The sequence below is a fragment of the Vombatus ursinus genome, unplaced genomic scaffold, assembly GCF_900497805.2.
Source record: "Vombatus ursinus unplaced genomic scaffold, bare-nosed wombat genome assembly UNPS02014786.1, whole genome shotgun sequence".
Classification (NCBI taxonomy): domain Eukaryota; kingdom Metazoa; phylum Chordata; class Mammalia; order Diprotodontia; family Vombatidae; genus Vombatus; species Vombatus ursinus.
In genome coordinates this window covers 54,276,148-54,290,832 of record NW_020954564.1, presented here as the reverse complement: position 1 = coordinate 54,290,832, position 14,685 = coordinate 54,276,148, and the positions used below count along the sequence as shown (strand labels likewise).

Below are 14,685 nucleotides of genomic sequence, written 5' to 3'. Positions count from 1 at the left end.
TATAAGGCTACATTCTTGCAAGTGTTTGAAAGAAGGTTGTCAAAGGAGACGATCTGGTTCTTAAGCATATTATCTTGCCAATAGGGAGGTTGGATTATATAAATTTATTTAGTTTTTGCTCAGGCTGTCTTCAGAACTACAGCGAAGAAGCTTCCAATGGAAGCAAGTACAGAGATATATCTCTCTTCATAAAAAGAGATGGAGAAAGATTTTTATTCACTCATGATTCAACTCCTGCTATTCTCTAAATTACTTCTATTTGTAGAATCATGATAGGGAAACTTTTCAACTGCCACTCAAAGGATTATAACTGAAAAAGCAAAAAAAGGTGACACAAATAAATAAGTAGAGTTCATATTTTTAACTTTATATAATTTTTCAAAAACTGGGTTTTTTTCTCCATGGATTTTCCCTGAAAAGACCACTAGTCTTATCCTTCAAGATTTATTCAAAACTTATTTTTCCTAAAAAAAAAAAAAATGGCTTAATTTACAGGGTAGTTCACATCTATAAAATGAGGTATTTGGGCTATATCTTTAAGGTCCTTAGCCACTCTAAATCTTATAATTCTATGGCCTCTAAGTGGAAGACTTCTTGCCACTGGAATTTTTCAGAAGGCAAAACTTGAGCATTCACCTTTTTCTCTACCCACCTACTTAGTATTATATTTATCTTATTTATTAAATACTTGTTCGGTAAATTACCAAATCATGCCACTTAAACAATGTTTTCAGTGAAATTCATGCATCTATTACCTTTTGTTCTGTTTATTTATGTTTGTTTTTAAAACTAGGTTTCCTCATCTTCCTTGAGCTAGAAATACAATGGCCACTTGTGGTCCTGACCCCACTACTAAGTCAGCATGAGACCTATGATTTGCTGTTTCCAACATGGACCAGTTGTCTTCTCAGGCAACCTGGTGATCCTCCCTCCGAGGCGCTCAAGCCACATTAATGCTGAACTGAATGTGGATACCCAATAGGCAAAGCCCACTGCTGCTCACAACTCCCAGACTCCACAGCCAAGAATAAGACCTCTAATAGGTAGGATTTTGCCTTCCCCCCAGGTATTCTTAACCTTTTAGCAGAATTTTCCAACATATTTTCATGAATTTTTTCTTTTGCATTCAATTGCTAGAAAGAGTTGGGGACTGTATATGGTTGAGAACAACAGTAATCATGTCCTTGTGTTTGAGAAACCAGTTCTCTGAATACAATCAGCCATCCTATTTCAACCTAAAAACTTCCTCCGCACACAGTTATGAAGAATAACCTCTTGTGCCTGAGTCATGGGAGCCAAACTCTTAACAACAGGATGAAGAGAGGTTTTCTGACACTAGACACTGGCACAAAGCCCTTCCTGTTAAGATGTGCAATATATGGGATCAGAACAAATGTCTTTTTGTTAAATACTTGATTCACTTTAGCACACACTCAACAGGTTCATCTTTATAATTCTGGCAACCTGTTCAAATCACATCTTCCGGCAATTTACAATTAACTTGTTTCTCAAAACTACATTCGTCAGGCTTTCTATCAACAATCTAAATATAACGTCTTTTCCTTTTATTGTACACTTTGTATACTCACATTTAGTGCAATAACATAGGAATTCAAACTCCAGTTTACTAGTTAGAAAGAGCAACACTTTCACTTACTCTGTGTTCTGGTAAACTTCCACTGAGATGTTAAGTCCTTCTAATTCCTCCTTTAAGATCTGCAGATCTGAATTTACATAACTAAGTTCCAAGAGAACCTGGTCTCGCACTTTGTTGTTTGTGGTTGCTCTGAAAGAAAAAAAAAAAGACAGGAGGATAGGAAAAAATGGAACTCAGTGAATTTCTGAAATTGCACTGGGAACAGACTCTACATTGTAGGGGAGCTTTGTTGAGTCCCTTAACTGGCATTCTCAGAATTTTAAAAATTTTTTAAATGAAATGGTAGAACTCTCAGGTTTCTCAAGCAATAAACTGCCAAGATGTACCTAGGGAAGTTATCCAATAAAGTGTCTTACAGGTTTGATCACAGTCAAATAAAAGAACAAATGAAACCAAAGAAGTATCATATTGTAGACCGAAAGATGACATATTTTAGAGATGTGACGGACAATTGCCATTATGAGAAGAGCCTAGAAACCAGCTACCAAATACTTTATCTGCTTGCCAAACAGAGCTATAGTGATCAAGGGCACACTAGTTTAAGATATAAACTAATGTGTAAAATCTTAGAGGGAAGGATTATAGAAGAAAATGAACAGTATTACCTCCTTAAAACAACTAAAAGGAGGGGCAGCTAGGTGGCACAGTGAATAGAGCACCAGCCCTGGATTCAGGAGGACCTGAATTCAAATCTGGCCTCAGACACATAACACTTACTAGCTGTGTGACTCCAGGCAAGTCACTTAACCCCAATTGCCTCACCAAAAAAAAAACAAAAAAACCAAAAACAAAAACTAAAAGGAGAAAAAAAAAGATTAAAGAAAATCTGATAACAGTCTCAACTAGGCAAAGTCATTCCAAAAGCATTTAAGAATGAAACAACAACAAAAAAAGATAGCAAAGAAAAATAGAAAAGAGATTCCTTTTTTAAAAAAAAATAACAAATTTGTTTCAGTATCAAAGAAAGTGGAGCTACTACATTTGGACTCTTAACGTCATAATTATTGATGTGCTATACACAGAAATTAAAGTGCCAGGAAGAAGAAAAAAATGGAAAGACATGCTAGACTGGACCATGTCTATACAAAGGTCTATGTTGAAGGTGATGCAATTTTGAGAACACTGAAGGATTTGATTGCCAGGTTATTTTAACTAAGAGAGGATACTGAAAGTTTAGAGAAAACATCTTAGACCTTTTTATTACTCCACCTACACCCCCACTAAAGACAACTAAAAGAAAATCACTAATTATTAATTCATGTACCTACTGTCCTCTCATTACCAAATTTTTATATGAAAAATTTATACAAAACATTCTTAGAGGTACGAGAAAGGAAAAGAGGCTTTTACAAATAATATTACACAATAAAACATATCTTTACAGTCATACATTTAACTAAAAGTTGTCGTAGAGAGTATAAGATCCTACTATGCTTACTGTTTGTTGGTAATAAAAATAATTTTATTCTGTATAACAAAATTCGCCCTTAAAGGCTCTCCCTGCCAACGAAGTACTTCATGTGAATATATCAAAATTCCTTGAAGATATAAGAACAAAGATGATTTTATTCAACAGTCCTCTGATTATTAATATCAAGTAAGGTATAAAAAAGCAGGAACCATGCTTGCCAAGGTATTTGCCACTGTCATGCAGGATGTCCAATACAGAGTACAAACAGAAGGATTCTCTATAAATGATGAGGTCTACCAGGCACTATCTGCCTTTGGCTATATTTGAACTGTGCTCTAGGTACCTGAGCTATCTTTAGGAAAAGATGAGAACTAATTTCCTTTAAGACCTTTCATAAAAAAGCAGTTCCTCTTGAGTATATATGTGATCTTTAGAGATCTAGAAATTCAATTACCTGATTTAAGAACCAAAAAGATAATTCAAGTTTCAAGAGTGCCAAATTAGCATTTCAAAAGTTCAGGAACTGTCTTATAATGGAAAATGCTATCCACATCCAAAGAAAGAATTATGGAGTTTGAATGCAGATCAAAGCATACTATTTGCTAATTTTTTTTTCTTCTGTTGTGTTTTGTTTCCTCTTTCTGATGGTTCCTCCTATTGGTTCTAATTCTTTCTTACAACATCACTAATGTGAAAATATGTTTAACAGAAATGTATATGTATAGTCTATATCAGATTGCAAGCCGTGTGGGGAGAGAGGTGGGGAGGGAGAGGGAGAAAAATTTAAAACTCAAAAGCTTATGGAAGTGATTGTTGATAAATCAAAATAAATTAATAAAAAAAAGTTCAGGGATCCCACTCATCACTAGGTAGCCTAACTAGGCCACTCTCTCTAGAATGGTCCCATATAAAGGACACAAATTCTATTTCTTGCAGAGTCTAATTTACTTGATCTATCACAAAAGATAGTACTATACATTGTAGAAAGTTAATGAAATTTTTTTCTAGTAATGTAATTTGTAAGAGAATTTGAGTGGTTTTTCAGAATTGTTTATTGTTTATTTGAAGTCCAGCATTCAAATGGTTTCACCTAGAAAGTACCACCACAGTTTGAGATCTTCCTTCATCTAATTATATTTAATCAACCCTCTTCACTGCACCACCACCCCCCTCCACCAAGAGACAAATGACACAGGAAATGAGATAACAATGTGTTAAACTAAGTGCAAAAATGTGTCTATGCCAAACTTTCTGAAGTGAGGGAAAAGTTTCCCTGGTTGAATTAGAAAGGAAGCTGGTCATTGGTTGGTCAGATTGGCCACACACTTGGTGGCCTTTGGAAACATCAGTCAGGAAACAGCTTTGTGGAGTGTGATCTCTGAACTTTGGGCAGGGGGTTGGAAGGAGAGAGAGAGGGAAATTTTCTCTCTAGCCCTGCAGCAGATGTATTCACATATAAGGAGACTATATTCATCCAATAGAGAGACACAGAAAGACATAGATGGTGGGAGCCGAAAACAGCTTCAAACAGAGTGACTTGTGGCTCTATGGTTTAAGAGAGAACTAGTTCTGGTGCCTGAGAGTCAAGATGTGGAGAGGTGCAATCCAAGGGTGAGCAGCAGAGTGATCCACCCAGCAGAAAGACCAGAGGGAGTGCCTACAGGGAGCAGTGTGCGGAAGCCACTTGTGTTCCCTACATGAGTGCCTCACGATCAATATCCTCTAAGTTTGTGCCCACTCTTCACCAGAACACTATTGGAGAGTGAATCCCAGATTTATGGAGAAGAATGATTTACAACTGCCATCTTTACTGTACCATTTTTGTATATGCCTTTGCTTTAAGCTAGTTGTATCTACTAGCTGCCTTTGCTTTAAGCTAGTTGTATCTACTAGCTGCCTTTGCTTTAAGCCAGTTGTATCTACTGACTGACTATATTTACCTTTAGGAAATATACTGGCAAGGGCTTGTGAACTATACAATAGTATTTAGTATACGATAGTACAGTATTGTGAGCTAATACTATAGTATTAGGAGCCACATAGTACTTTGAACATGAGAACTATCCTCCAGAGGCCCAATGTGCAAATCTATGAGTGTTAAGTTAGAGAGGTATCCCAAAAGGAAGCTACATAACTAGATAATTCAACTATGGGATTAGGACAGAATTCATCAACTTGATTTTCCAGACAGAAAGGTAAAGTAAACATTAGTCAGGTAAGACTCTGGGTAGAATTCTGCCTCTTGAATTTACTACCTTTGTGACCTTGGGCAAATCATTTCACCTTCCTGTGACCCAGTTTCCTCATCTATAAAATGATGGGGTAGAACAAGATGGCCCTTGAGGTTCATTTCAGCTCTAAATCTAAGACTCTATTAGTCCTGCTTAGGACACATACTAGCTGTGTGACCATAGACAAGTCACCTAATCATCTGAACCTCAGTCTACTTATCTTTAAAATGGGGACAATAGCTAAAGGAGCCATTTTACAGGGCCCTTGTGTCAGAGGAGATAATGTATGTAAAAGTGCTATGTGAACCTTTAAGCATCATATAAAATGTTGGCTATTATTACTGTGAGTTATAATTCATTTGGACCCCTATGCTATTCCAATCAGTATCAAGCAATCTGATATGATTCCATATGGGTAGTGATTATAAGTTCTGTATAATAGGTCCCAGAGCTGTGAGCTGAAGATTATAAGATCACTTGCGTAATCATAGGAAGCTAGCTAGAGGCCCTCCACCCTTGTTTTTCCTTGTCATGGTGACCAAGCCCAGTGTGTTGGAGGTGACTCAATTACATGGAAAGTCCTCTGATCTATTTTTGTATCTCGGGACCATTCTCTTTTGTCCAACATGAGCAGGTAACCATCTTATGACCATTTTATGACCACTTAGTAGAGATGTCCCATGCTTCACCCAATCTGTGACCCCACCCCCACTGATGTCATTTTTGGCCCTCAAGGGCAAGGTCTATCAACCAGTGGGATTCTGTATTTTACCATGCCTCTTTTGCATATTTGGGTATCAAACTCTACAAATACAAGGTCCTAGAAGAAGGGGGCATCTCAGATCATGAGGAAGATCTGAGGTCCACTTCATTGGAAGGAACCATGGACCCTTTAATAAAGTGCCACTGACTCAGCTCTGCCTCAGTTTCTCTTATTGCAAATTGGACAATTTTAATCCCCACATCATTATTATTCAAACAAAAATTAACAAGATGACAGTTATAAGCTTTGACTATGATGGCTGAAAGTTACTAGCTTTTGGATCAGTTTCTATATTTGCTGAGGATTCACTGCCAACAGGTATAGCTCTCTCCTGGGACTCTGATTTCACTTACTTGGCTCTGTCAAAGTAAGTTACTTATTGTCAGATGTGACTACATTTTTTGGCCCATTTCACTCAAGCAAATGTGCCTGTTGTTTTCAGCCTATTCTCTCTGTTGCAGATATGAATGAAGACAGCACTAGGCTTGCCTGATAGAAAAAGCAATTAGGCACTCATGAACAGCACTGGAAAGAAATGTCATCGCTCCTTTGGAACTGATGATCTGGAGTAACTGGGTCATTACTTTCAAGCTACTGCAGCTGTATAAATGCGGTCTACATATTTCTGTAGTGGGAAAGGCTTAGAATCAGAGCTGAAAGGGATCTTAGAATTATCTAGTCCAATTCCCTCATTCCCCAAATGAGGAAAAGTGATTTGCCTAAGATAACACATTAATTTGAAGCTCATTTGATAACACTAACTTGTTTAAAAATGCAGCTAGGTGGTGCAGTGGATAGAATGCAGGGCCAGGAGTCAGAGAGATTCATCTTCCTGAGTTGAAATCTGGCTGCAGCCACTTACTAGCTGTGTGACCCCGGGCAAGTCATTTAACCCTGTTTGCCTCAGTTTCCTCATCTGTAAAATGAGGTGGAAAAGGAAATGGCAAATGACTCCAGTATCTTTGCCAACAAAACCCCAGATGGGGTCACAAAGGGTTGGACACTACTGAAATGAATAAGGAATTGAATAAGGAATACAAGAATTCCCAAAATAAGCAACAGAACCTTGCCTGCCCACTCAGGTGGAAGAGTTGTGATCCTTGTCTCTACACCCACATGTTTATTTTTTCCCTCGTGCTACCAGAAGATACGTCCTGTACAGAGAAACCAGGGATCTTGTCCTAGCTTCTATCCTCATCACCCAACTGAAACTGCTCTTTCAACTGCCAGATCTGAGGGTTTTTTTGTAGTTATCCTCCTTCTTGACCCATTTGCTTCATTTGGCCACTGTTGACCACTCTCCTCCTGGATCTCTGAGATTTTGTGATACTCCTCTCTTGTGGTTCTCCTATCTGAATGACAACTCCTTCTCAGCCTCCTTTGATAGCTCATCATCCACATTATGACTCCTAATTGTGAGTGTTCCCCAAGGTTCTGTCATAGGCCCTCTTCTCTTTTCCCTCTAAACTCTTTTCTTGGTAACTTCATCACTTACTGTAAGTTTAATTATTATCACCAAACAGATGACTCTTTTTATCTATACCAATAAATATATGCGTATGCCTCCATATATATATATATACCTATATGCATAGGTACTATGTGCATACATATGTATATGCATGCATGCATACACACATATCCCTAGTCTCTCCCCCAGCTTCAGTTCCACATCACCAATTGCCTATTAAATATTTCAAACTGGATATCCTCTAGAATAGCTCAAACTCAACATGTCCAAAACACAACTTATTTGAAGATGAAGGGGTGATATTTGGAGAATAAAATTAAGGGGTGAGAGGATTATACTGGAAGAAGGAGAAAGGAAGAGGTAGAATGGGATAAATTATCTCACATGAAACAGACAAGAAAAGTCTTTTACAGTGGAGGGAAAATGGGAGAAGGTGAGAGGGAATAAGTGAATCTTACTCACATCGGATTTGGCTTAAGGAGGGAAAAATATACACATTCAATTCTTACCCTTCAGGAAAACAGGGGGGAAAGGGGACAAGAGAGCAGAGCAGATTGGGGGAGGGGGTAATCAGAAGCAAACACTTTTGAGGAGGGACAGGGTCAAAAGAGAGAACAGAATAAATGGGGGGGCAGGATAGGATAAAGGGAAGTATACTTAGTTTTTCACAACATGACTACTGTGGAAGTGTTTTGCATGACTACACACGTATAACCTGAATCGAGTTACTTGCCTTTTCAATGAGGGTGGGTGGGGAGGGAGGAAGGGAGAAAATTTGGAACCCAAAGTTTTAAAAACAAAAGTTTAAAAAAAAATTGTTTTCATATGCAACTGGGAAATAAGAAATACAGGAAATGGGTATAGAAATCTATCCTACCCTGCAGGAAAATATGAGGGGAAAGGGGATAAGAGAAGGGGAGGAGAGATAGAAGGGACGGCAGATTAGGGGAAGGAGTATACAGAATGTATGCCATCTTGGGGTCGGGGGAGGGATGAGATGGGGAGAAAATTTGGAGCTCAAAATCTTGTGGAAGTGAATGATGAAAACTAAAAAAAAAAGTGTTTAAAAAATAAATCAAATTAACCAAAAAAAAAACCAAACAAACCCACAACTCATTATCTTTCTCCGAAAAAACCCTCCCCTTCTCCAAACTTCCCTATTTCTGCAAAGGTACCACCATCCTTCCAGTGTCCCACATTCATAACTTCTTCATTATGATGTACTCCTCACCCTTCCTTACCCCTCTCATCTGGATGTGTGCTGCCAAATTTTGCCATTTCTACCTCCACATCTCTCTAATCTGGCCCTATTCTCTCCACTCCTTAGTTCTGGCCCTAATCACCTCTCTCCTTTGCAACAGCTTCCTAATTAGTCCCCAGATCTCAAGTCCCTCAATACTCCAGTCCATTGTATACATTCAACCAAAGTAATTTTCTTTAAGAGTAGATCTGACCATGTTACTCCCTTACTCAATAAAACTCCTGTGTCTTCTTATGCCTCTAAGATAAAATAAAAATAAAGTCCTCTGTATAGCTTTTAAGGCCCTTCATAAACTAGCCCCCCACCTATCTTTCCATCATCACTGGACATTATTTCCCCTCCAGAACCCAGCAACGCAGCTAACCTGTACTACATTCTGTCCCTCATGCCTGATACTCCATCTCCCATCCCCATGACTTTGTTCTGGCTGTCCCACATTTGGGGTTGCAGTCTTCTTCTTTTCTTCCACCTGATATAGAGCCTCTCAACTTTTTCCTTTAAGACACAGTTTGAGCACCATCTTTTCCATGAAGCCTTTCCTGTTCCCCCCTCCTCATCCTGCAACTGCTTGTGCCCGTCCTCCCAAACTCCACTGTATTTAACTACTTTGTATAAACTTCTATTTATTCACTTTATATTCACTTGCAAGTCATGGCATCACCTTCCTGATGTCATGGTCCTCTTGGAGAACAAAAGACAAACAACAAAACATTTAATTATGTCTATGCTATATAGATTTATATTCTCCCCCATTACCCCATAAGCTCCTTGAGAGTAGGAATTGTTTTATTCTTTGCTTTTGTATCTGCCTATCTAGCACAGTACTTGGCACATAGTAGGTGCTTAAGAAATTCTTGCTCTTTGAATTTCAACATCTGCTTAAGAAGCTCCCTTTATTTTAAAAGAAAATATTTTCCCTTTTATTTTTCACCCCAGCAGCACTGGTCTCCTGTGGCATGCCAGAGAACCTGAAGAGTCAGAGGTTTGGTCTGTGGTTGAAACTACCCTTTACCCTAAAGGCACCTGCTAGAGAATCCCTTTTAGGTGGCTTGTTAGCTTTACTATGCAGAGCAGTCAAGAAGCACTGAAATACCATAGTTGTTTTAACAATTTCTCAGTTATTCCATAGCTAAGAAAATGTAAGCTTCCCAGAGTTAGTTTAATAAGTACCTTTCAGGTTTCCTCTGAGAGCATTCTATGGAAAGTGGCACTTTGAACTTTTAGGTCATTGCTGAAAATAATTAACATACCTCCCCCCAAAAGGCAAATACAACTAGAGCGCCAACTTTACCATGCGGCTTTAGTTTTGCTTGAATGTTCACAATGGTTATTTACTTGGGGAGTTAATGGAATGGAACAGAACACCCTAAGGAAAATGACGACAAAATATTTGGAAATTCATTCATGTAAAAAAAAAGGGGGGGGGAGTTATTTCAAAATAGCCATTCCTCTGACTGTTTTTAATAGGTTAAGCCTAAGGAAACTTCAAACTCTTTCCAACAGGAATGCCCACTTCAGGAGGCCACTGCCATCAATGAAATTTACATGTCTTTGTGAGTTATAGATGAAATAAAATGCAAACCAAAAACTGAACACAACTGAATAAAAAGCATGATCACATATTAAGAGTGGAAGGAACCTTAGAAGTTCACCTAGTCTGACCCTCTCATTTTACAGTTGAGGAAACTGAAGCCCAGAAAGTCAAAAGAGTACTAAATGGCAGAGCCAAGATTTGAACCAAGATCCTCTGTCCCTCCTGTTGCTCTCTTCAACCCCTCTCCCTTTCATCACTGTCATCATCACCACCACCACCATCATCATCATAACTGACATTTGCATGATATTTTAAGTCTTGTAAAATATTTTACATATATATGATTTCATCTGGACCTCATAATAAGCTTCTGAGAAGGTCTGGGTATTATAAGCTATTTACAGATGAGAGTACAGTGTCAGAGGCAAGATTCTAATACAGGTGTAATGAACTACAAGTCCAACACTCTGACCATTAGGCGGCACTGCCTCCATCACAACTGGCTCCATATGAAAATCTGAATTTTAAACTCTGCAACTCTGGGTTCAAAGGTACTTTGACTATACTTGTTTGAACTAGGTTTTTTTTTTTTTTTTAGTTTCCTGGTAAATGCTCTGTTCACAATAATTACTGATTGACTTTCCTTTTCTAATCAAAGCGGTCATATACAGGAACTAGAGTATTAGATAAGTGGCCCAGCTGTCACATCGCTAGCTGCCAGAGTTGTTTTGGTTATGAGTACATATATGTAATCTTAAGAACCCCTATTACTTCTTTCAACTTCAGGGTTACCTACAACCCCTAATTAGGAGGCACTCCGCCTATCCAGAAATAGATCAGTTCCCTCTCATACATAGTATTATGGGTCAGCCCATCATCCACTCCTAAAACATAGGGATTTTCTGGAAAGCAGGAAATAACAAGATACTTTCTCCTACTGCCCCAAAGGAACAAGAGTGTGTACAGCAGTAAATACCATTTACTTTCCTGAAACAGGTGCTCAAAAGCAGGGCACAGTGTTCTGTAGAGGAACTCAAGGGAAATCTATTTTGACACAGGACCCACAGAAAGAAGGGCCTCAGTGGAAGGCTGCTAAGAGGACTGATTCACATTTGTAACTATGTAAAGGAGAAAACTCAGAGCACTTTACTTAAAAAGAAAAGGATTGGGGATGAGATTCAATGCTGTATTCTTTACTCTTAAATCAGAAGTTATACCTACCTGGGTTAAGAATAAATGCTCACACAAATTTCATACCTTTGCTTAATCCTCAGGTAATATTTCAATGCCTCATATGCACTGGACATTTATAGGCACTTTATAGAATATTTAAATGATAAAGCTATGATCTAATACCCCAAAGAAATAAAAAATAGAGGAAAAGGATCTATGTGTACAAAAATATTAATAGAAGTTCTTTCTGTGATTGCCAAAAGTTGGAAACTAAAGAGGAAAAGTCTGAACAAATTATAGTATCTGAATGTAACAGAATATCATTATGCCATAAGAAATTATGAAACACAATTTCAGATGAAACTAGGAAGACATTTATGGAATTTTAAGGAGTCCCCTGAACTTGTCTTTTTGAGTTGCCACATTTCCCAGAAACACTGGAAGCCAGGAGTCCCAAAGAAGGAAGATAAACTCCACTCATCTTGGAAAGTGTGGTGATTAACATGTGAATTTATTTTGCTTGATTATGTAAGATATATAGTAAGGGATTTCTTTTTCAGGTTGTTTTTTTTTTTTATTTTGCTCAATGAGGGATGGGGAATAGTCAGTCAGTCAACAAGCATTTATTAAATATTTTCTATGTGCTGGGCACAGTACTAAGAGCTAGGAATACAAATACAAACAGAAAGAAAGACCCAGTCCTGAATGAAGAGACAACACAAAAGGAAGCTGAAAAACTGGGAAAGGGACTGAGAAGATGAAGGCATTGTAGAAAAGTTCTGGAGTGAAGTCAGATTGTCAATAAACATCTATTAAGTACCTACTATGTGCCAGGCACTATGCTAAGTGCTAGAGATCCAAAGAAACGCAAAAGATAATCTCTACTCTCAAGGAGATCACAGTTTAACGGAGGAATATAACAGCCAAAAAACTAGGTAAAAGCAAGCTATATCAGGAATTGGAGGCACTAGAATTAAAGGGGATCAGGAAAGGCTTCCTGTAGAAGGCTGGATTTTAGCTGGGACTTAAAGGAAGGCAACAGGCATAAATGAGGAGAGAGAGTATTCCAGGCATAAGGGACAGCCAATGAAAACGCCCAGAGTCAGGAGATAGTGTCTTGTTTGAGGAATAACAAGGAAAGCTGGAAGGGGTGGGATTGGTGTAGGAGTATCAATGGAGATTTGCTTTTTTTTTCTTTTTCTTCTGTTTCACTTTGTTTCTTCTTTCTTGTGGTTCCTTCTATTGGTTCTAATTCTTTACAACATGACTAATGTGAAAATATGTTTAATAGGAATGTATATGTAGAGCCTATATCAGATTGCATGCTGTTTTGGGGACGGAGGGGGAGAAAATTTAAAACTCAAAAGCTTATGTAAGTGAATGTTGAAAACTGAAAATAAATTAATTAAAAAAATAAATTTTATATGTAACTATAAATGTTCATTGTTATTTCCCCTAATGGAGCGTAAGCTCCTTTGATTAGGGAATATCTTTGGTTTTGTACCGTACCTTCAGTACCTAGCACAGTGCCTGGAGTAAAGTGGGCACTTAAAAAAAAAAGACTAGAAAGAGAGAGGGCACATGAAGGACTTTGAATGCCAGAGGATTTTATATTTGATCCTGGATGTGATAGGAAGCCAGTGGAGTTTATTGCATATGGAAGGGTGATATGGTCAGACTTGCATTTTAGAAAACTCACTCTGGCAGCTGAGCAGAGGTTGGACTGGGAGGCAGAGACTTTATGACAAACTGACCAACTAGCAGGTTATGGTAGTAGTCTAGATTTGAGGTGACGAGGATCTGCAGCAAGGTGGTAAAGTGTCAGAAGACAGAAGGGGATAAATGCAATAGATGTTATGAAGACAAAATCAACAGATCTTGGCAACAGATTGGATATGGGTAGTGAGAGAGACTGAGGAGGGATAGGTTAATAAAAAAAAAATTTCCCACCTTACAAATATACATAAAACTATTAGATGTCAAAAGAGACAAAACAATGATTCCTGGTCTCAGAGTTTTTAATTCTAGAAAAGGCAATATTAAGGAATCTTCCCAAATGTCAAAAATGGAAAATAATCTATTTCTAAAGATCCTTCTAGTCTCATCATATTCCTGCAGTCATTGTTATGTGTTCACATCAGCTATTCCCTTTCTTTAGGCAAAATTTTAACTTTTAGGTTTAGAATCAAAAATTCACACAACAAATACAATAAAAAATATAGTACATTTATACAAGGGAGCCTCCAATAATTTGACCACAACTTACCTGAATCAAAATTTACACATAAGTTGTTAAGAGTTCCAGGGTAGGTTTTTCTTTCTTCTTTATTTCAATAGTTACATATCACTTTGCATTTAAAACCCTAAGTCAGATTTTGATTTTATGTAGGGAAAACGGTTTTTGTTGTTGTTGGTGTTGTTGTTGTTTTAACAGTTAAGAGTTATCCTATGGCACAGTGAAAATCATAATAGATCTAGAATCGAAGGATCTGGGTTCAAACCCCACGTCTGCCAGTTATTACCTGTTTAACTTTGCAACCTCTTTGTGCTCCTGTTTCCTCATTTGCAAAATGGGGAAATTAGACTAGCTTACCCCTGAAGTCCCTCCCCATTCTAAATGTATCCAAAATTCCACTTTAAAAAACAAACAAACCAGAAAGCATTGCCTCAAGAGGTAATTGCCTCAAAGCAAAGGCAGTTAGATGACCATTTGTTGAGGACTGTATATAGAAGAGGAGATTCTTGTTAAGGTCCTGGTTGGATTAAAGAGTTTCAAAGGTTCCTTATGATTCTGTGAGTTCAGAACACTAGCTCTGTCTATGTGGACTGGAGGTATTTAAAAGACACAGAGCATAAAGCAACTTACTAAATCCAAAACTTCCTGAGCATTGCTCAGGAATTCAGAAAAGCCATAAAGCTGACACAAAAGGTTCAAGGTAGAGAAGCCAATTCCATTTGCTTTAGAAGCAGAGATAGCAATAACATACCTTAATAGATTTTCAGCACCAGTTCTCATTCGAACAGCTTTCATGATCTGTTGGTTTAATGCAGCCCTTTGATTCTGATGTTTGCTTCGCCCTGTCTGAGCCAGGGGGTTACAACCCTAGAAATAATAAGAAATTGTTCATCAGAGGCCAACAGAACAAAAAAAAGGAAATAATATTTCATCTAATATTAAAATTTA

General features: G+C 37.9%; 1 protein-coding gene across 1 annotated transcript in view; it reads right to left on the bottom strand.

The window, feature by feature from the left end:
• Nucleotides 1–14,685, bottom strand: part of LOC114047310 (rhophilin-2-like) — a 61,978-nt gene that overhangs the window by 22,128 nt on the left and 25,165 nt on the right. The window contains exons 2-3 of the mRNA XM_027868077.1: nt 14,489–14,604; nt 1,658–1,786 (exon numbers count right to left, since the gene is read on the bottom strand). Of these exons, the coding sequence (XP_027723878.1) occupies nt 1,658–1,786; nt 14,489–14,604 (245 nt within the window). The remainder of the gene's footprint in view (nt 1–1,657; nt 1,787–14,488; nt 14,605–14,685) is intronic.